The 23247-nt window shown below is 41.6% G+C and overlaps 1 protein-coding gene across 2 annotated transcripts in view; it reads right to left on the bottom strand.

The window, feature by feature from the left end:
* The window catches only part of VIPR1 (vasoactive intestinal peptide receptor 1), a 98553-nt gene that overhangs the window by 50403 nt on the left and 24903 nt on the right, over positions 1–23247 (bottom strand). For both annotated transcript variants that reach the window (XM_015853030.2, NM_001323242.1), the window contains 1 exon segment: positions 12823–12919. In XM_015853030.2, the coding sequence (XP_015708516.1) occupies positions 12823–12919 (97 nt within the window).

Below are 23247 nucleotides of genomic sequence, written 5' to 3'. Positions count from 1 at the left end.
CTGTACTAAGGAGCTACACAGCTGAAGTGTCTGCTGAAAGAAAATCCTTTTCTGAATTTGCTTTGAACCTGCTCATTGCTGGTTTCATAAGGAGTTGCCTAGTTCCTTTATGAATACAGAAATACTTCTAACCTAGTCACAATCTCCCTTTCCCTCGGGAGGAAAACCATAAAATCCTCTTTTATATTCCTCCTCAAGCATCTCCTTTTCAAGATGAAGTGTCCTAGCCTATTTAATGACTTCTTGCATGGAAGTAGTTTCCTATCATATCTCCACTGTACCTTTTTTTGTTTAGAACCACAGAATCACCAAGGTTGGAAAAGACCTCCAATGTCATCCAGTCCAAGTGTTCACCCACCACCAGTATTTCCACACTAAAAGACATCCCTTAGTACAACATCTAAATGTTTCTTGAACACCTCCAGAGACAATGATGCAACTGGGCATCCTGTTCCAGTGCCTGACCACTTTTTCAGAGAAGAAATTGCCCTAATTGGTTTTGTAGTGAGAAGCCCAACACTGCATGCAATACTCAAGGTGCAGCCTCACCAGAGGGGGGTACAGAGGGATGATCCTTCTCCTGGCAGTTCTACTTCTGATACAAGCCGGGATGCCAATGGCTTTCGTGGCTACCTGGACACACTGCTGGCTCACATTCAGTCCACACAGTTTTCCAGCCACTCTGCCCCATGCCTGCAGTGCTGCCTGGGGTTGTTGTGGCCGAAGTGCAAGACCTAAACCTTGGTCTTATTGAACTTCATCCCATTGGCCTCTGCCCAGTAAGCAGCATGTTCAAATCCCTCTGTAGGGCCTGCCTACCCTCAGGCTGATATAAACTTCATTCCAACTTGGTGTCATCTGCAAACTTACTGAGGATGCTCTCAGTCCCCTTGTCAAAGTCATCAATAATGGTATTGAACAGGACAGGCCCAGTACAAACCCCTTCAAAACACCACTCAAGACCAGTTGCTGTGTATCTCTCTGAAGATGATCTGTTCCATAACCTTCCTTGGCACGAAAGTCAGGTTGACAGGCCTGCAGCTTCCCAGATCCTTGTTATGACCCTTCTTGTAGATGGATTTCTAGCTCTACTTCAATTTACTCTTCCTTGGCATTGCAGAATAGTTGTACTTTATTTTTCTGCAGTAGGTTGGTTTTGACCTGGGCTAGCCTGGCTTCTAAGTTTCACCGTGATCCCTCCCACATCTCCCTGCAAAATTCAACCTCTTGCATCTTACATATTATCAGCGTATCCTTTGGGCATCTCTCCTCCTCCACCTCATTGTGCTTTTATTTTTATCAACACTAACAGTCTGTTCTGCAAACCTGGCCCTTTAGAGTTTCCCTTCCAGCTTTCCATGACTTTGCATTCAATTTGGATATACATATCTTTTTGCCTGCTGCCCGCTGTCACTCCAGAGCTGTGGGCAGGATGTGACAGAGAAACCACAAAACTGAAGGAAAACCACAGACTTGACAGAACATGCAAAACCCCAGCACTGTAGCATTTCCTTCCCACCACTCCTTTGCTCTCTGCAGCGCACTCATGGGATAATTATGTAATATATATATAAAATAATGTAGCTCACTGTGCACTTCAACCTTCTCTCAGCAAGGGATTGGTACTCCCAGTCCAGAAGAAAATTGATTTGGTCAACTGCAGAAGACAGAAAGGATCCTCGGACTAAGAATTAAGTGAAAAAATTTATCTTGAACTTTAATTCCATGCGTGTCGAAAGACAGAAAGATCAATTTGATTTTCCCTACTTGGTGTACAAGCTGGAGACAGTGAGAACACTGTTACTTGCTTTAAGAATTGATTTGCACTTCTGTAGTGGCTTTCAATAGAAACTGTCCAGGAACTCAACAGGAAATGTTAAAAGGTGTCTTTCCTCCTACATGTTTGCAGAAATTTAACTCAAAGACATGTGAAGGAAACCTCACCTTAAGCCCCCAGACTGAGTCATTCTTAGCAGCATGAAAGAAATAACTATAGAGCATTTCTGAAGGATTATTTTTAAGCAAGAAAATCCAGAGTTTTTCCATCAACAACATCCACTAGAAAACAAGAAAAGAAAATATCCAATCAGCCTTTCTTTAACCAAGAAACTAAACAAACACTTGACTCCATCTCTTCACTCCTTTCATTAAGGATATTTGTACGCTGAGTCCTTCTGCCTAATAGCAGAACGTGTGAAACAAAAGATGCCAAGACACAAAACAAGGATTTATAAAGCCTAAAATGCTCCTCTTCAGCTTCTAAACAAGACATAGTTCTTTAGTGCTTGGACATAGGGGATTTTTAAATGATTATTCCAGCATTTCCTCATTCCTTGCCCAAATCCCTTTGTGCTTGCAGAAATTAAGCTACATTTAATCCCTGTGAATTGACATCCCTATGCTTTCTATATGATTTTTTCCTTGTTGTTGTCTCCAGACAGCAATTCACAGTAAAGGTGACTTTATTATAAGGGTGGTGAAGCACTGGCAAAGGTTTCCCAGAGAGGTGATGGTGTCCCACCATTGGAGACACTCAAGGTCAGTCTGAATGGGGCTCTGAGCACCTGATGGAGCTGTGGACATCCCTGTTCATTGCAAGTGATCTGGACTAGATGAACTTTTAGGGTCCCTTCCAACTCAAACAATTCTATGATGATTCCATGACTTAGTGACTCAAGTTAAGTGCCAGTCTTCTGAATGACCAGCTCTGCTTGACTCGGTCACTGAAGAAAAGCAAGAACAACTAAAAGCGTGACTAAGTGGAATTTTAAATATAATATCCTGTTGATGTTTTATAGATTTATTCTTTTCCTTCAACACCAAAGGATGTGCTTTGCAATGAAGATTTTCAGCCAAGTCTTGCTCTTGAAGTAAATACTGCTAAAATACTGTACATACAGTTAAATACTGCTAAATATGACAACCCACAGAAAAAGGAAGCATAAAAGGGAACTTTCCTCAACAAATCATAAGCCATAGATTCCCTGACGTACTATTAGGAAGATACTGAAGTCAGCACGCAAAGCTGGAGAGTGTTTCATCATGTAAAACCTTCATTTTTCAGCTCCTTCCCATTGAATGGACTGGAGTTTATGCTGGAAGTGTGCTTCTTGCCCACAACACTGACAGTTGGAAGGCCAGAAAAAAGAAAACTCTGTGAGTAATTTAAAAGGCTTTCTTAATGGAAGCTCTACTTATACCCAGTGTGGCGCCTCAGACCTCAGCTTCTCCTTTTCTCCACAACTTCACTTTCCTATGTTAAATGTTTTGGCTACCAGGAAGTACAGACATCTAGGTTACAGCAAGTCCAGTGTACAGTAAAATCCCCACTGTTTGCAGCAGATGTTGGATGTTAGACATAAACGGTAACAGAAGCTCCACCTAACTTATTCCATATGCAACATTTTCCCGATGTAGTTGTTGTACATGAGATGGATGGATAATGAAAATGCTTTTCAGAAAGAAAATAATAAAAATAAGAACATCAGGAGAGATTTCTTAACCAGAAACCTGATGGGATGTGTAGTAGACAATTACAAAGTGCTGTCAAATAAAATAAAATAAAATAAAATAAAATAAAATAATTAAAAGCCCTCCATAAATAGATTCCATCTGAGCAATTACCCAGAGCTCTGAGAACATTCTGGATTTGCTTTCCATCGGTCTATGGCAATGGCATTTATTTCTCTAACCTAATGCTGTGTGCATTTCTATTTTATAGCATACAAAAATAAAAATAACCAATGTCTGATGACATTTCCAAATGTAACATATTCTCCAAAAATAAAATGCCTTTTCCAGTACAAGACTTACATCCAATAAATGGCTGTTAATTCCCAAAAGCTATAGGACAGCTGTTCCTGAGTCAAATAAACACTGCTGTTTGTTCAAAAGCTTGCAGCCAGGACATGTCAGCAACAGGCAAAACAAGAGCAAACCCTCCACCCCTACAACGTATTAAGGGAGAAAACAGATGTAGTAACATCTTATCTCATGGCTGTGTTTGTAGAAAGATGAGGTTGAGGCAAAAGGCTCTTAGCTCTACAGGGTGATTAGATTTGTAGGGAGAACCCCTTCAGTGGAAGAACACATTCATTCCTGAATACTGTTCAGGAACAGTGAGGACCAGTGTTCTATCCAGAAGCGTGGAACATCAGTGCTGCCGGTCATAGCAAGACTGAAATCAAGAAACCCTCTGTATTGCCTGGACCAGGGTTAGAATCACAGAATCATAGAATCACAAGGTTGGCAAGGACCTACAAGTCCAACTGTCCTAAAGAGAGTATAGTAACTCAGAAGATAAGGTAAGAAGAACAGATAAAGATGTCTTTTAGGTCCTTTTGTCATTAAAGTGATCGTTAAGAACCAATTCAAGTGATTATTCAGTATTCAAAGGGGGCTATAAGAAATGAGGCAGTCTCTTTAGCAGTCTGTTGCGATAACACCTGAAGAAATGGTTTCAGACTAAAAGAGGGGAGACTGAGACTGAAAAGATAAACGTTCTTTACAATAAGGGTAGTGAAACACTGGCACAGGTTGCCCAGAGTGGATGCCCTGTCCCTAGAGACATTCAATGTCATGCTAGACAGGGCTCTAAGCACCTGATGAAGCTGCACATGCCCTTATTCACTGCAGGGGAGTTGGACCAGATGGTCTTTAATGGTCCCTTCCAACTCAAATGATTCTACAGTTCTATGACTACTTTAGACTGAATTGATATATACCTTTGAGCGTTCACTGAATATATTAACTAGATCCTCGGGTTTTGATTTAGCTTCTTAGAAAAAAAGACTCTTAATGCCATTCCTGATGCCCTAGGATATGTGAGAATGTTGGAGGGACTAGTAGATATGACATAGCAACTGTAAGAGCCCTACTGGCCTCTGAAACAGTAACTGGTGGCCCTACTGATTACCCAAAAGCACCTATATGAGTGGATAGTAACAGGACAAGGGAGAATGGTTTTAAACTGAGACTCTTCCAATGATAGAGCACCTGGAGACCTTCTGACAACTGGGCTGCCATACAAATCCAACCTACATATCATCTGTCCCAGGAGGTCTTATGCAACTGGGAAGGTGAGAATTCACTTGAACTTTTGCTAGCAAGGAACTATTAATTATTTCTTATCTTACTGCATTATAAACAGATGGTGATGAATAAACAGACTCCTCATTTAAACTTCATTAATGTTTTTCCAGCTTGACTTTTAATTTCCATATGTTCATTGCTTCTTCTCTCATCAAACACGCCTTGACGTCTTCAAGGGAGACTGTCAAAGAACCCCAAGATCCAAATCTGGCTTTTCAAGCCAACCTCCACTGCAGAACTGTGGAATGGGGAAGACATTGTATGGAGGATAAACAACATGGGCTATTCTCCATCTGGATTTACTTGTACGTGACAGTGTTGGTGATGATATTACAGGAGTCAGCTCTGTTGCTCACAACAAGTTGAGGCATATAGAACTTAATAAGTGAAGAGCAGGGAGGGTGATGGGGATTATTTTCATTTACATTTTCCACTTTTTGATGTTTTGATTGGGTTTTAAATCCTGCTAGAATGACAGACATTGCGAATACTAAATGCAGTGCTGAAGTACTCAGGGTAACAGAAGCGGCTCAACTGCAGCAACTCCTCAACGGCTACTGGCAATTCTCAATGACACTTAGAAAATTACCTCAGCTACCTCCTCAGTACTGAGCAAACAGACAGAATGTTGATCTGTAAGATGCTGACAGCCTCTAGCTGTGAAGTGCTGAGCTTGTTTCACTGCCATTTAACTTCTGTAGGAAATCAGAATCCAAATAGAACAGAAGGTCTTCCTTTCTGGATGAAACCATCTAAAAAGTGAAGCTCAACAAGGGGAATGCAAAATCCTTTACCTGGGGAACAGTAAAGCCATGCACTTTACAGGCTTTGCAGAGAAGGACCTGAGGTTGCAGGTGAACATGAGCCAGCAATGCACCTTTGCCACTAAGAAGGCTAAAAGTATTGTTGGTTGCATTCGGCAAAGTTTCAGCAGATCAAGGGAGGTGATTCTTCCCCTCTGCTCAGCACCTGAGGGGCTGTGTCCAGTTCTGGGCTCCCCAGTACAAGAGAAATGTGAACATACTGGAGAGAGTCCAACAAAGGGCCACAAAGATGAAGTGCCTGGAGCAGCTGGGATTTGGGGGGAAGAAACAGAGCCAGCATTTTCTCAGTGGTGCCCAATACCCAACTGGCTAAGTTCAAATTAAAACACAAGGAAATCCATTTAAACCTAAGTTGTTCTGTTTTTTATTATCATTTCTGTTTGTATTTGCAGTTAACAAGCAGAAACACTGGAGCAGGTTGTCTAGACGGGTTGCCTCCATCCCTGGAGATATTCAAACCCCAAGTGGACATGGCTCTGAACACCTTGTGCTGATTGACTGCTTTAGTCTGAGGTTTGAACTAGGTGATCTCCAGAGGTTATTGCCAGCCTCAGTAATTTCTGTTACCAAGCCAAAGAACATATGAACACAGAAATTCCCCTCCCATCTATCTAGAGCATCAGTCTCAGAAGTATTCTGTGGTTTAAATGTCAACTCTATATTCTCAAGCATTTTCTCTTATGAGAAAACTTGCTAACCTAAACCTAAACTTGCAGGCAATTAATCTACAAATCTGGGCTAGACTTCCCATGCTTGTGATCTGCCTAATGCTGTCACTGTTCTCCATAAAGGCCATTAAACATGGGACATCACATTTTCCTGCGTAGAAGCACGGTCTCCAGAGCTGCTCACCCCATCCAAAAATGAGTCACACAGTACTTCATTCAACTGTCATCCCTAATTGACTCTGTCATTTCTGAAAGAATTTCTGATTGCAGAGAGAATCAATTAGCAATAATGAAATAAGGAGATAATGAGCACAGTCAACTCACCTAGATGTGATTGCTCTTGTTGACAAGGCCAAAAAGAAGAATAAATAAAGTGGGATTTATTTTATTTTATTTGGATGCTTCTGATTAAGCTGAACTATCTTTAAACTGCAGCTATGGCAAGGGGATCTTTCTTATAAAACAAAACAAAACAAAACAAAACAAAACAAAGGCAAGCAACAATGAAAAAGCAATAATCATTGCTCAGAAATAAATAAAAAAGCATGTGGAAGTCATCAAAAAGCCATGCAGCAATGAAACCTGCCCCGCAGCAAGCCTTAGGGGCTCTAATACACTTCACTTGGAGAGAGATTTGCCACCATCTGTGGGCCTGGAAAGAAGAACTGCCTCCAGCTACCTTATCGTAGCCCTACTACTGCTATCTGTATTATCATCTGAGTGAGCAGTTACTGCATTGCATACAGATGCCCTGGTTGAAAAAGAAGCTGGAACAAAAGCTTAGTTTTCAGTGGGGCTGGGATTGCATTCCTTGCTTCTGAAATATGCTTATATGCATTTTCAAAGTAACATATAGGTCTGAGGAACTCTGTTATAACTCCAACAAATAAATACCTCAGAGAACACCAGGCTATAGGATTACCTTATTGATTTATATTGTAAGGTGGGAGATGGTACTAGAGGGGCAGCCCCATGAGCTGGAGAGCAAAGAGAAGAGGAAAGACAACAGACCAAACAAGTACTGCATATCATCCTACTGCAGCAGCTACTGGCTATATGTGGTAACCCCTGTCCGCAGAGCAAACTTCTCCCCAAACTTCTCATCATGCTCATCCACTGGGGAAACTTTGTTGAAGGCACTCAAATCCTGGGCCTGATTTGGTCTTGATGGATAGTCTAGATGATCCTAGAGGTCTTCTCCAACCTTATTGATTCAATGAACAGATTCTCCATCTGCCCAGGCAGGACTCCCCCAGGAACTGGCTGAACCTGGGCTCCCACCAGTACTGAATGCAGGAGCACTGTCAAGGCTTGAGCTGTTCCTCCACTCGTCCATTCCTGCATTACATTGCTTGGCACTAGTGTACAGAGGAATGTAGTTTTGTGCATGTTGGATATAATGTGAGGTTCCCCAAGGAATTCCCTTGGCAGCTTGTAGGAAAATATCACCCACAAAACCTGCACCCACAGCCAATTCAGAGTGATGCATGATACTACATATAGATTCACTGGGAGAAGATAGAAAACCTGACTTATCTAACCTGAATTCCATGGGATTTCTGTTTCGAAGTGTTAGTTCTCCTCAGATACATAATATTTTCCTGTGAATTTAAACTGTAGGTGCTGCCAAAAAACTGCTTTTCGTATTCTATCTATGCACAATTCTGTTAGAATTCTAAACCATAAAAAAAACTGCAACTGGACACATTTCAATGTACTTGTCCTTAACTTACCTCTTCTAGCTACAAAAATAGCATTACTTTTAGTTTAAAGGAGGAAAACTGAAGCCAAGAAAACCAAGTAACTACCTCCACTTCAGCAATAGTACTGGTATGGAATCATAATGGTTGGAAAAGACCACTAAGATCATCTAGTCCTACTGTCAACCCATCCCCAGCATGCCCACTAAACCATGATGCTGGAATTGCAATAGTCTATGGATATCAAATGAGGCAAAATTTGCAGGGTGAACAACTATGAGACCAGCATGGATAGAGATTAGAATACATTTAGGGTGGGAAATTAAAGAATATGGAGTATAAAGAAACCCAACTCTCTTTGGCAGCGGAGTTTGAACTAGACGATCTTTGAAGTCTCTTCCAACCCAAGCCATTCTATGACTCACACAAATGAGTCACACGCGTGTGACATCTACATGCAGCTACGATCTGTGTTATTCCCAGTACCTGAACTACTGCAACCCAGCCATGCCTGCCATGAGATCAGCATGTGGCCTGCAAAGTAAGCCAGCCATTTCACATTTGACAAAACTAAAAAGCATCACCAGATCAACACCCAGGCACATCTGAGATGCAGCTCAGCAGTACCTTCTCTTGGCTTTGTGATAAGGGAAGGAACAACCAATGCCCATTTTCCATCACGTCAAACCCAGCAAAGGTCCTCTATGTCATACTGTAGAAAAAGTACAGGCAACATTATTGGTTTTTAGGTCACTTAGGAACATGCTCTGCACTGAGAATGAGATGATGCATTGTGTGCATCACCTCCTACACTGGGCAGGGAATAGTCCTGCCATTTGTACAGTAATAAGTTCTACAGAAAACTTTTTCTTAATAGTGCTACAAATTATACTGTAAACCCTCTTCGGGGAATAAAAAAGGCTGGAAAGTTCACATAACAAATGCCTTAGTGAAGGTCCAAATGCAATTTTGTATGTGAACACACAGATTCATCTCTCCTAATGATCGAAGTTTGACTTCATCTCACTTAGCCCAAACCCTTCCAAGACAGTGAACAACAGGATGAGACCCACCTGGGAGCTGGGGTTATTTCCAGCACAGCTGAGCTAAGCCTCCACAATACAGCAATCATCTGAGCACAATTCACTGCATACTAAAAGAGATACCTACATTCAGCTTTGATACCTCAGAGCAACCTAAAATCAGAGATCCCTCAGCAAAAGTAATTGCCAACCAGTGGCTGTTTGCCCATGTGAAGCCAACAGACCTCGGTCTACCTGGTCTTAGTTTCAATGATAAAGAATCCACCTCTGTACTGCATCACAATCACCACTTTACAAGAGGTACAAGATCACGTTATCTGATCATTGAGGTGAAAGGATAACAGGGCAGAGGGCTGCCAGCGCAGTCCTGCTCGTGAAACTCAATCCCATACTGCAAAGCACATCTGCATCTTACACACCTTTTCATAAACTGGGCCTGCTCCATCACAGAGCCAATAAAGTGCTCCTTCCTGCAGCTCTGAGCCCTCTGATGGTTAGAAATTTCCTTAAAACCCAAACGTCAATCTCACAGCCATTTCATTCTCTGCACGTGCTGCCAGCTTAAACCAATCTTCACTGCTGTTGCATCCTGGTTGCACCTTCTGCACTCAAAAAGACAACAGCATCTTATCAGACACAGTCACCTCAAAGGTGGGCAACTTCGCAGGTACAAGATCACACACCTAATAGGGAACAGAGAGACTCCAGTCTTGCCAATGATGGCTATCTGTGGTCCAGGACTGATTCTAGGAACAGCAATTGGCACCCACTACCTGCACTGAAAACAGACATTTAATTTGCAAAGAAAGCACTGTTTTAACTCACGCACATACACCCACTATAATTAATGACTGCTCAAACACAAAACAGTGTTAAGACAGATGTTATTGTTTATCAGTGGAAATCTACCTGCTTACCCTGAGCTAGTGATTAATCTCAGTATTACCATCAGGTGTTCTTTACAAATGACTAATCTATTTGACACAACAAATTACAGCTGTGATTAAGCCCCTCCGATCGATACAACTGATAATGGCTTCTAAACAAAGCTTTATTTCTAGACTGCATTGGAACTGCGCATTTCCTTAATCCCACTCATTCAATTAGAAAGGATAATAAATTGGTTGTTAAATCTCAAGTGATTTTCTTCTTGCTAACAGGATGTTGGATGCACAGAAGGCAATACACCTACCTGAACATAAATCACAGTACTACGTTACAACTGGCAGAGAGCCCCAGTTGCTTTCCATTCTCCTCCTTTGTGAGACTGAGCCACGTTAAAGTTAATGCTTTTTTAGGGAATTTAGCTAGGAGGTTTTATGCAACATTTATTTTTAAATCATTCAGTCTTAGCATTGCTGGAAATAATCTTCAGCTCCGTGTGATCTCCTGTCATCACTTCCATGTCACCTCTGCCAACAGAACTGCCCTCTCCTCCACCTCTCCAAAGTTCAGAGCTGTATTTTGTAGCTGTGCTCAGCTACATTTACTGACTTATATAGCGCTACTACAGAAAAAGAGCTTTTTCTACCTACTTGAGCTCACACATCAAGCGTTGGACACTCCAACAGGAAAACACATGCTGTTTAGACATTTAGAAGCTGCCGGTCCACGTCACTTCCAAAACAGACATCTCCAAAAGTTGATGCACTTATCTATCAGTCACCCACTTAAGTGCCAGTGCAATCACACATCAGAAGTTGTGGCTTCTTTCCATTGATTGCAAGGGCAGAGGTGAGCTCTTTGCTGGAAGACATTTACTGAGGTCTTAAATACCTACTGATGTAGGTTGTGTTGTAAAATTTGGCTCTAGGTGCCCATGCACACACATGTTCCACATTGACATCATTAGTGACCATCTCAACAAACTGATATATGCAGATTGACTCAGGAGTAGTAATCACTGTCTCCATGGAGGAGAACATCTTACAGAGCTTGTATCTTGTTTACTCTGGTAGCAGTGAGTGGAAATGCAGAATTCCTACAACCCAATATTTCAGCATTCCCTAATGAAAAACAAACTTCAGAAGGCATTTAGACACTTGGTATGCTTTAGGCATGGATGGCATGCAGTAAGGCTGAGCGTGTTCTCACATCATAATCAACAAAAATATGTTCGTTTAATTTGGTGGAAAGAAAAAGAAAACAAAACACATTTGGGAGTAAAATTTTTAATGAGGAAAAATATTTTGAAAAGGGGAGAAAAAAGATTAGCAATTGAATATTTATTCTTCCATTTTGAATGTGCTGCATTTAATTGAATTTCTCCATGTACGCATGAAAGTAAAATGAAGCATTTAGTTGGCTTTCAGAAGATTTATTTAAGTACAATGACTTTTCCCTTTTCTACTGTATTCCAGAAGAACATTTCTTCATATAGTTCTATTTAACGGCACAGGGATGCTTGAAATCAAAGGAAAACAAATCTTAATAGATAAAAGCAGGGGCCAAAAGTCTTTTTTGTATTCACTAAAGCTCCCTTAGGGACCTGCTTGGCCCAAGGATACTATTCTATCATTAATAAGCATCATGCAAAACAGCCCTTTGGTCTGTAGCCTATTTTGAGCAGTGCCAAGTGAAAGAGGATGAGAAGACATCTTTCACTTTTTCCTCTTTCAGGAGGTGGGATGCAAATGTAGAGCAGTATATGCATCCTCCTACCCCTACCCCAATTGATGTGATCTCTTCTTTTTGGAACCCACCAGTCTCCCACTAGTCCCTACACCTCCGTTATGCACAAACTGACCCTGCCTTGAGAAAGGCACTTGGAGGGGACAGGTCCACCCCAACATCTCATTCCTGGGGCTTTCACTTAACTGCTGTGAGATACAACAGGACAGGACCAGAACAAAACCTTTACTTCTCTGACACACAGATCTCTGCAATTAAGGGTTGAGAACGAGTGCCCATGCCAATATACCCCAAGCTCCCTACAGGCTGCCAACCAAGGAACTTCAACAGCACAGACGCATTCAACATCCCCCATTCTCACAGTCATGTCCTGCAGCATCTCTCCTCTTTTGAAACACCACCTGCCCAATGCATGCTGTGTCGTGCCTTCTCCTCAAAGGAGGCACAGCTCCACAGCTGATGGGATGGAGAAACCTTGGGAGAATGGAGAGCAAAGCTGGCACTGTCAACTTGACATTCTTCTCCTGATCACTGAAGGAGGGAGCTGAGTAAAGGTACCAGAGCTGGTTAGGACACTTCCAGTTCAGAAAGAGACATGACTGCCTGTGATTAAACAGCCTGAGATGGTTGAGTTTCACCCCCGTGTGGGTGATCGTCATCAAGCTATTCAAACATTTGGCTGGTGGAACTCTGCTTTGGAAGGATCAGTATCTTTCTGACCTAACATACAAGCTCAACATCAGCCAAAGCAAACCCAGCCAGAACCTTGCTGCTTCAAGAGGGGTGAGAAATGGCACAGATGAGGCAGATGTGAGGCCAGGGATGTGAGACTGAGGGTCAGAGATAGAAGAAGTTGATCCCATACCTGAGGTCTGATTATCCTCAGCGATCTCTGCCAGGCACTGGCTGCGTTCCTCTTCAATCTCCAGCATGATGCTGCACTCTGGGCGCGTGCTGGATGCCTGCAAGAAGGGCAAGAGGAAAGGAGAGAGTGAGCAAAACCCATCTGTACTCAGGGATGTGTTCCTGGGGATGCACAGCTAGCTAATCTCTGCTGGGTCACTGCACCATGGGGATATGCATCCAGCGTCAGTGTACATTTGATTGAAAGAGGGGAGAATAATCCAGAACCTACTGGAAAAATAAATAAATAAATAAATAAAAGACTTTTTTTGCTGATGATCAGGAGCAATTCTGCTTCTTTATCCTCTGGGAACCCTGCCTGACTAGCCTAACACTGACAGCTATCTAGGGCAGGAAGATGGCAGCTTTAAAATTCATGCCAAGAGCAGTGGGATCTGTGCTTACATAGTTTATTCCCTTCCTTCTCACATGGACTGCCTCCTGGCTCATGCTAATTCAAAGCAAAACAAAACCCAAATCAAATAACAACAAAAACTCAGATGCAGATTAGGAGATCAAGGAGCTAAAAAGCAGGACATTCCCAATAAGAAAGTTTTTTTCCCTCCGAAGTGTTTTCTCTCCACTTGGATCTAATCATATTTGGCTTTTTTTTTAATACATCAGTGTCTAAAATATGCAGGTAATTAATTGTGGACTCTTTACATCATGCATTCTCAGTCATAAAGTATACATCATAACAACTGGCATCCAAAAAAGGAACCACGAGCCAGATGGGGTCATGTTAATGCCACCCAGCATGGTCATGTTAATATCACCAACCTGCTCCTATCTAGAGGGAATGTCCCATCTGGCACAGGCTGCCAAGGGGGGAACTGGAGTCACAACCTCAGGAAGAGGATAGATGTGCCACAGCGGGACATGGTCAGTGGGCAAGGTGGGGATGGGTTGGGGTTGGACATCGGGATCTCAGAGGGCTTTTCCAACCTTCATTATTGTATGACTTCATTGCCCATATCTTCATAAGCTTCCCATTATGGCAGGAGATGCACAAGATCAAACACAGAACCCAACGTCTTTCAAAGAGATTAGTTGGGAGATATCTGCTCAGAAACCCAACTGCAAAAAGGTATTAAGAAGGAAACAATGTGGAGATAGCAGCAGTCTTGGCTTGAGTCTGCTCAATCACTATGAAATGCAATGCAGGAGTGACCCTGAGTAGGGTGAGCTTCAGGGACAGATGTGAGAGGCAGAGTTACAGCCTTTCTCCATTAAAATTCATTGATTCTGCATTCACAGTTGGTCAATTTGGGGGAGAGGGAAGGAAAGCATTTTGGTCTGAAATAAGCAGAGAAAGGAAAAAAAAACAAAACTCTTCGTGTCTCTTTTCAAAACCAGAGCAACTTTTCTACTCATTCGAATGCCAATACCTTGAAACAGAAGGCTCAGAAGCCCTCCAAAGTAACAAAGCTTTGATGCAATTTACCCTTTGGATTAAAATTATAACATAATTTAGCATATTAATTTTTATTGCGTCTCTTACTAATACAACCTACCCTCTTCCTTCTTCTAATCCGCGTCTTGCTCAGACTGTAATTTCCCTTAGGCTGAGAATGAGCTTCGATTAGCAATAAACAGACAGTTATTATTACAATGTGACTTTCCAGTCAAATTAAAAGAAAAACCAAAACAACACAATATTGAAGGAAACTGAGTTGCTGCTGTCCTGGTACTCAAACATTTCTTTTTTTTCCAAAGGTAAATTTATCTTAACTGTATATTTATATATGTGTGTGTGTATATATATATATTTAAAATAACGTGGAACTTGCTTTAAAAATAAAGATTGAAATGTTCTGCTTTCAAGACATTATTTTTTTCAAAGGAAAGTTAAAACTCTCAGGACTGAGCCTATTGCCTGATTCCTCTGACATTTATAAACAGTTTGAATTTTCACTTTATAAATTAATTCATACAACTCTAACTTGGATCAGAGTTGGCAAAGTGCTACAACGCATTGCTATGTTGGTTTTTTAGGCTGAAGATGTTCTGCTAAGCCCATTAGCAAGTATTTCACCGTATCTTCCAGTCACAAAGCCAAAATGCAAGCCTAATTGGTTGACTGTGTATTTGCCTAGGTCACTCCAAAAGTAATGCCTCCTATTTATTTTCGTAGAAACAATAATCAGTACAAAGAACACAATGACACTGTGCATTAGAGTAAATTCCAAGCTGCAAGATGCTCTTTTTCATCATAGTCACACCATTTGCCTTGCATTTTTGCCAGCAAAGATGCTGCGCTTGCACAGACCTGCATCAGCAAATGTGACCCACTGACACTACTGCTGAAACACACCACCCACTCCTCACTGTGCTCACGTCATGTGTGGTCTCCTATAAACCTTCAGCAGGCATCAATGAATGTCAGTGGGTGCCACTTTTAGTTCATGGAGGAATTCAGTAACACCCCTTTGCTCCATACACACGTCCATATCAGACACCATTCTGTTAGATTGCCCTTCAGCTGTCATCTGTCTCACAGAAAGAAAATGCAATGGGATATTGGTGGGAAGATTCAACTCCTACTGCCATCCTACCACTATCTACCTTTGATGTCATGGGCCAACATCATAAGGCAGGAGGCTACATCAATACACCAAGTTATCTAAAACAGAATGAGATAACTTTTTTTTATTTTTTTTATTTTTATTTTTTATTTTTTTTTAAATTTTTTTAAAGACTATTTTACCATTACTCTCAGTGGGACTTATCTTCCCTCATTTTAGTTGGGTAAAAGCTGTGCATTCAGTATCAATTGATTTTTGCCATTCCTTCCAGTCCACAGAGAGCTTGTGAGCATCAGTCATGAAGGCTTTTTCATGCCCATTGGCTGACTGAAGTTCAGACTAAAACATCCAATATTAAGGTATGGAAGGTCGATGATGTGTGAATTTAGTGTTTAAAAGACCTTAAACTGAATCATCATGGTCAAATAGACTCACATCTGAAGACTTCTGGCTTATGGCTTATTTCCCACACTCACTAAATAAGGAAATAAAGAACCCAAACGAATAGAATCATAGAATTATAAAGGTTGGAAAAGATCTCTAAGATCCCAAAGTCCAACCTCAATCCACCCCATCATGTCCACTAACCATGTACCTCAGTGCCACATCTCCATGGTTCTTCAGCACATCCAGGGATGGTGAGCCCCTCACTCCCCTGGCAGCCTATGACGATATCTGTCTTCTCTTTCTGAGAAGAAATTTTCCTAATGCCTCCAGGGATGGGGCATTAACAAGGACAAGATAACAGGAAAGCATGACCACAGCACCCGGTACATCACACTAACACCAGCTAGTGAACAACAATGTATTTTCCTGGGCGTATCCATCATGGATGTGCAGCTAGCTCAAACTCATTAAACCTCCACTCACTAAAAGCCCTTCTGGAATGCATGGGTTACCATGTAAATGTTGTAGTGGATTTGTCAGGGGCCATTTTTCCACACAATCAAAGCAGAATGATGAAGTTTTTTACTGGACACGATTTCCCGCAGCTCTGATTTCCGCAGCAACTCTCCTGTGGAGTTATCCCCCAAAGTCTCTATTAATGAGAGTTTTCCTTCCCACAGGATCCCAGCAATTGTTAGAGGATTACGGAACAGTTCACTAATGCTAAAAAAGCCATCGTGTACACTTTTTAATTAAATGCAAGTTGAAGGTTTGTCATAGACTGAAGGAGATACAGAAATGTTTGGTTTCAATCATGCTGTCATTGGCAGAGACAGATTAACCAGGGGGAAATTCCTCAAAGGTGGATAGGATTCACAGCAAACAAAACCCCACAACAAGAATACAGGCCCACAAGAAGTGACAAAAGGCATCAGTACCTCCCTTTCTCCTGATTCCAGAGTATTCCTGTGCCCATTTGGAGGACCCAGTAGAGATGGAAAATTTCACGTCCAGTAAGGTAGGAGTGGAACTGAGAAACCTACAGAAACTGAAACTATTCCCCTTGACCATATCTGTGCAGCTCTCAGAAGCTACACAACAGTGACAAATGGGCACATTTCTCTTAGTTGTCCAAACGATGCTATGGGGAGGCAGTAACTGTATTAGACAAGAACATCAGCTGCTCTGGTTTCTATAACACAAAATCACTGCTGTAGGCAGTGTTGGGGATTCTCAACCATTATTTTTTTCATGCAGGCAGCATAAAAGGTAACAAAAGATTTCGGCAGGTAGGTCTTATTCTAAGCCTTCATAGCATAGCCCTGGAGGGGCTGTTCTAGCTATGCCCAAAGAAGAGCTCACCACTAGCATTATCAGATGCTTTCATTTATTCTTATTACTTATAACGACATAGGATTGAAGAATTTTGTTATGCAATAGTCTCTGCTTTGGTTTCTTCCTTAACTTCATTCAGCTCTGCCTTAAAACTAGGTTTTCAGTTTCTTCCTTTTGAAAATAGAGCACTGTTTGAATAACAAGCCTTTGAGTGAGTCAAAAATATACTCTGGTTCAAGTGCAAGAATGGGGAAAGAGAGTGGACCCATAGAAATACTGAGTATTTCTGTCTGTGGAGATGGATAACACAGTTATGAACACTGTCAAACCTAAGAGCTTCATAAGATCTGGTTATCGGTAGAGAAAAAAACGGTTGTAAATTATTTACAGAGTATTATAATTGTTTGCTCTTTCAAAGGATCTTTGCCTACAAATCAGAAAGCACATTACAGACGTCATGAAAACATGGAGAAATACATGGTGGATAACAGCAATATAGACCAACTGAGAGATAAGAACAAGATCAAAACATACAAAACGTTCCTTGTGACCTTCATCGGGTTAATAAGGAAAGTGTAGTTTCAGAGGAACTTGCAAGAACAATTGAGTGTTTGCAAGAAGAGCTAAGCTACACCTTGCCATGTTCTCAGCTCTTGTGAATACACTGCTCTGCAATCAGCCACTGGTAAGGGACTCAGAGCAGGGGTAGTGGCACATGTCCCTAGGAGACTTCCCCAAACAAAAGAGGTCCAGGCAAATACCCAAGAATCCTCACTCTCAGTTTGCTGTTCAAACCATTTCATTTCATACTCCTGCCAGACACAATGATCCCAATGACAGAACTATCATTTGACAAGGAAAGCAAATGTGGTTTGTTTTTTCTTTTTTCCAGCTAAACTAAACAGGCCCCATAGAACAAAGGCAGCTTGGCCAAACCAATCAGCAGCTTGGAGACATGGAGACCTCATTTAGTCTTATTGTCTCCTCTCTGTGTGAGGAGTTGGAAGATCAAAGAAATATGTGCAGTGTTATGCAAAGAGCTGGAGAACCAGAGGGGAAGAAGCTGAGCAGCTCTATTAACTCTTTAGTGACTTGTACGTTTCTCTCTTGGAAAGCAGAGCTGAATTGGAAAAGTGATCATAACTCTGGTGAGTAATGACACAGCAATTAAATGAGAGGCAGCACTTGAGTAAGTTCCCACTGCTGAGTAGGAGACAGCTCTGGGGATTGGGTGAAGATATTTAGCTCCTTACTTAACATCTGGAGTATCTAAGCATGCATTTCCATTCCAGCTAGCTCAAATGAAGGATTTCAGTTCAGGCCGTTGCAGAAATAGAAGCTTCAATACTGAGATCAGTGGTGTATGGATCTACCAGTTGGGTACAACATAGAGCAGAGTTGTAACATCTCTGCTATGGTTGTGAAAAAGAAAGAAAAAGAAGAAGGGATGGTGATTGATTATACTTCCCTGCCTGCAGAGAGAAAGCAGTTTTAGAGCATGAGTCACTTCAAAATAAAGGAACTGTCTAAAATACTTTAGAGGAAACTTAACCAACGCTGCTTCATTCAGGGAGCTCAAGGCAACTGTTCCAGGGGTGGATGTCTGTACTCCAAATAACTAAAGATAAATGAGAAAACTCACAGACTCACCCCTAACACTATCCAGACAGCCCCGTCTTTTCCCACTGCAGTCTAAGAGTAGAAGAGAGATGATACCCATCAGGAGAATTTGAGTGAAAGGTTAGTTAAGTGTTCTAATATGTTTGTGGCTTGTGTTATTTTCAAGATATGTTGAATTTGAAATGCTGTTGTTCAAAATTAAGTACTTGTCTTCACAAGAATGTGCAGGTACCTATTAATCCTCTCCCAAATTGCCACCCACCCAGCACTGAGTCATCTCCCCAGTAGCCACCTCTTGGCTGCTGTGCATAGTAGAAATGGTCCTCAACTCAACTGCAAGTTCAGCAGAGACCAGAAGACCCTGAGGGGTTGCCTCACCAAACATGCCAAATTGCTTGTGCCTGGTCCTGTGCTCCCCAACCTGTTCCAGCTCCTCAGTCCTCCATCTGTCTGGACCCAATTGCTGCCCTTGCCAACCACAGAGATCCCCTCACCCTGTCCTGCCTGTTCCTCACCACATCTCTTGCTGTTTCACTTCACTCCAGCTGTGACACTGGAATTTTGTTTCCTTCCCAGATCTGACCCATATGTTAACTCCCACCAGGTGCACCTGCCACAATATCAAAGAAGAGTTTGATTGTTCTCACATCTGTTTAGATGGCCCTAAGGCAACACCTTATGAATTTGGGTGGGAGCAAAGAGCAGAAGGGATTCCCAAATCCAGAGCAATTAAGACTGGTAGTCTGAGAAACACTTTGGGGAGTTCACGGGCAGGTAAGCAGGCAGCTTACTGTGAAGGCTGTGACAAAAGAGCTTGAACAAAAGAACGAAAGCACAGTAAAGCTCCTGTGGTTTCCACCATGCATTTTAAGCTTTTTATCAGGCCCTGCACTGCTCGCACTGTCCAGGACTTGTGTACAACTGTTGGCAAACAGGACCCCTGCAAGGTTGGCTATGGGATGTTATTTATAACCAAGGAGCTGGATGAAGAAATGTGGATGTTCTCTAGTTCTCAGGAGTACAGTGATGTTTTGGTTTGAGGAACCACAGTTCAGTTAGAAATGGTGTAATGCCTTTTAACTTTAAGGAGAACAGAAAGCTTTAAGAATGTCTAGAAATAGGGCATTAATTCAGGGCTACAGCACCACCAGTAAAGCAGAGGATGGTGTGATTAACATTATGCGTGCCCACAGTTGGTGCTGGAAACCCTCATCACTTCAATAAGCAGCTGCATCAACTGGAGATCTAGGGCTGTATGGGGAGGGCATAATTCCCATGTACAGCTTTCCTGTACAAGTTCATCTCCAGAAGTAGCCTCACTCTGAAGCTCAGTGGCATCCAGCAGGGTGGGTGAAAGAGTCTTTATGGCACTTATTGGGGTGTACATAGCCTCAGCATCTCCAGCTGAACAGCTGAAACAGGACACATACAGCATTTGGGGCACTCCGTTGCAATTTTCCAGAGCTCACTTAACAGTCCGGACATGGAGCTTCCAAACTTTTGATCCAGCAACCACAAGAAACAGTCTGTTTTTCTGACTGAGCACAGGTTTGTCAAGGTCAGTATCACTTTCTAAAGAGCAGCCAGGTGGAAATGATGAAAGAAGAAACACAGAATGCATAAGAAATGAGACATGAGTATAATAATCTGTCTTACAGTACACGTCATCCATTCAGAAGCCATCAGTGTCTTTCTACAGTATGGTTGGTAATAAAGGTTTACCCTTCTTGGTTGTCAATATCTTCAACATCTTTTATTAAACCAACACTGGAACCAAATCCAATGGAGTTTACTACTCATATATCACCTTCCATACTGAAAAAGCACCTCTAAGGGGGTTTGTTTGAGCTATCACTCAAAACTTTGTACCAAACTCCAGCTACATATGGAATAATATATAGATGAGAGTACATATCAAATTTAATTTCAAAAGTCTGGTTACCTACAAGAGTAAAAAAAAAAAACAACAACAAAACAACCCAAAATAATGAAATGTTGGCAAAAAATGTACTTGGCTCATTCGGAGATGAAGATAGAAGGAATTTTCCTCCTTTCAAATCAAGCAAAAAGGATTTAATTATCAAGACTGTGGGTGAGGACGTTACTTCTAGATTCATAAGATATTCTTTATAAAGCATCAGAGCTCTCTATAAAAAGATTCTTAACAGACAGCCCAAAGCAACCAAGAACATCTTCAAAGGATATGAGTATACCAGGACAAGTATCCAACTGAGGATGTGTTTCAGAACAAAGCATTGAGTTGCTGCTCCTAATAACAGAGAACTAAAGAGCACCCCAGTATTTGGATCTACTTCTGGAGCTAGAGACACTCCTCTACTCTTTAGCTGAAGACAGAATAACACAAATCACCTTGATGGAGTGCGAGGGTAGAATGAGTGAAGAACAGAATGGAGAAATGCCCACTCAGATGGCAACTGAAGAGAGCCTTACCTGAGTGAGTACACGACAGATGCTCTGAGATGAGCTTAACTTAATCGCTGTCTGTTTCCCAGAGCTGTCCTAAAGGAAAGCTACTGTGATTATGTTCACATTTAACGGTTGGACTAGATGATCTTGTAGGTCCTGTCCAACCTCGTGATTCTGTGATTTAAGAGCTTTGGATTCAGATATTTTTATACCCTTCTCTATAAATAAATAAATAAATAAATAAATAAAAAGCAGTTTTGCTCTTCTGAAAAAAAAACTGAAGTCAAAACTACAGGTTAAACAGGTTGTAACATGAGTCTAAGAGCCTTAGACACACAGGAAAATTTAACAAATATAAGATGACATACACACACACATGCTGTCTAAGTGAGGCATACACTCAACATTTCCACTTGAAGAGAGCACGGATATCTTCCCATATGCCTGAGGGCCACACCTAATATCTCTGCCAGGCCTAACTACCTTCCAGTTAATCACTCTCAGAAAAGACTTGAGATCCCAAGGTAAAAGGCTGCTATCTCAATTACTTCACTTCTGCTGAGGATGCAGCCGAGTGTCAAGTGAAACAGAAGAGCAAAGTGAAGTGTCAGGTGCTAGAAATATCTGCATCACAAATTAAAGCAAACCACACTGTCATCTGTCACAATTTAGAATCATAGCATCAACAAGGTTGGAGAAGACCTCCAAGGTCATCCAGTCCAACTGTCCACCTACCATGAATATTTGCAAATATCTAGGCTTGATCATAAGGCTTATCAAAGGAAACGAGGATCTCAGCCTCCTTCTTCCGTGACTCACTCTACCAACATGGTCATTAGCTATAGATTCTCATTGGTTCCTGATGTAAAATCAACATGAAGTTATTTTCCACCATGCAACGATATCATTATCAGCTGGCTATTCAGGTAGATAACAAACTCTACTTTACTGCACGGGATGTTTCCTTTTATCACTCCTTACTAGATAACAACACAGCTGGGGGAAAGTGCTCAAACAGAAGATGCTACTGCTTTGTTTACATAAGAGCAAAAGCATATGAGGGCACAGAAAGAGATGTAAGTGCTCAGATAGCAGAGCTGAATCTTAGCAAGACATTATCACCAGACCTCTGACAGGAGATGACAGCACGTGTAGATCTACAAATGCTTTTACAAAACTAGTAGCTTCTTTTGACAGATGGGGAAACTGAGGCAGAAAGCCTAGGGTTATCCAGCAATCAACAGCTAAAGCAAACAAAAAGATCCACTGACAAACATTAGATGACTCAAGTATCAGATGATTCAATTTAGACCAGGTTTGTCATACACCAGTGTATGCTGTTTCCACCTCAGTCTGAGAAGAGGTCCTACTTTGTGTGATATACTTTAAATGTTCTCCTCAGCCTACCCTGGTCAGCCAGCAAAGAGCTAACAAAGAAAAAGGGAACTTGGGCAGAAAAATAAGAGATTGGGAAAGGGGTCAGCCCTTGTTCCATGACCAAGAGTAAGACTTCAAATATAATGCTAGGAATGTTGGGTTTGTGGAAAATAACAGATTAGATAATTAGGAAGATAAAAGTTGAGATAGATATAAGGTGTGGTAAGGAGAGAAGGAGAGGGGCTGGTGGCTCTGGAAAGAAAACTCTGCTTAGAGAAATACAGAAAAAAAAGGAAAAAAAAACCATCTGAACACTTTCAGTTCTTGTCAGGACCAACTCAGTTAAGCAGAAAATGTCTTTCAGTTATACGAAAACAACAGCAAGGGGTGGGGGGTGGGAAGGAGATTACTATGGAAAGAGTCGAAATTAAAGACGAAACTAAATATAGTGCTCAAAAGAGAAGTCACATGCAGTTCATCCTCTTCCCTCTGGGCCTTCTGTTTGCTGGCTTCCTCCAATGATTCTGAAATAAAAAATACCATCTTGCTAATAGAAGGCAGAATGGTTGCATGTGGGGAAAATAGATTAACATTAATAACTGAAGAAGAACAGGGGTGACTGTGAAGGCAAATAAGGATAGAAAAGTATTATACATGAGCTGAAAGCTCTCACAACAATGTGCTCAGATTGGGTTGTGAGAGTGGTACCATCTGGA

Source organism: Coturnix japonica, chromosome 2, assembly GCF_001577835.2.
Source record: "Coturnix japonica isolate 7356 chromosome 2, Coturnix japonica 2.1, whole genome shotgun sequence".
NCBI classification, from domain to species: domain Eukaryota; kingdom Metazoa; phylum Chordata; class Aves; order Galliformes; family Phasianidae; genus Coturnix; species Coturnix japonica.
Note: the sequence above shows the minus strand (reverse complement) of the source record. Positions and strands in the feature narration are given on the sequence as shown.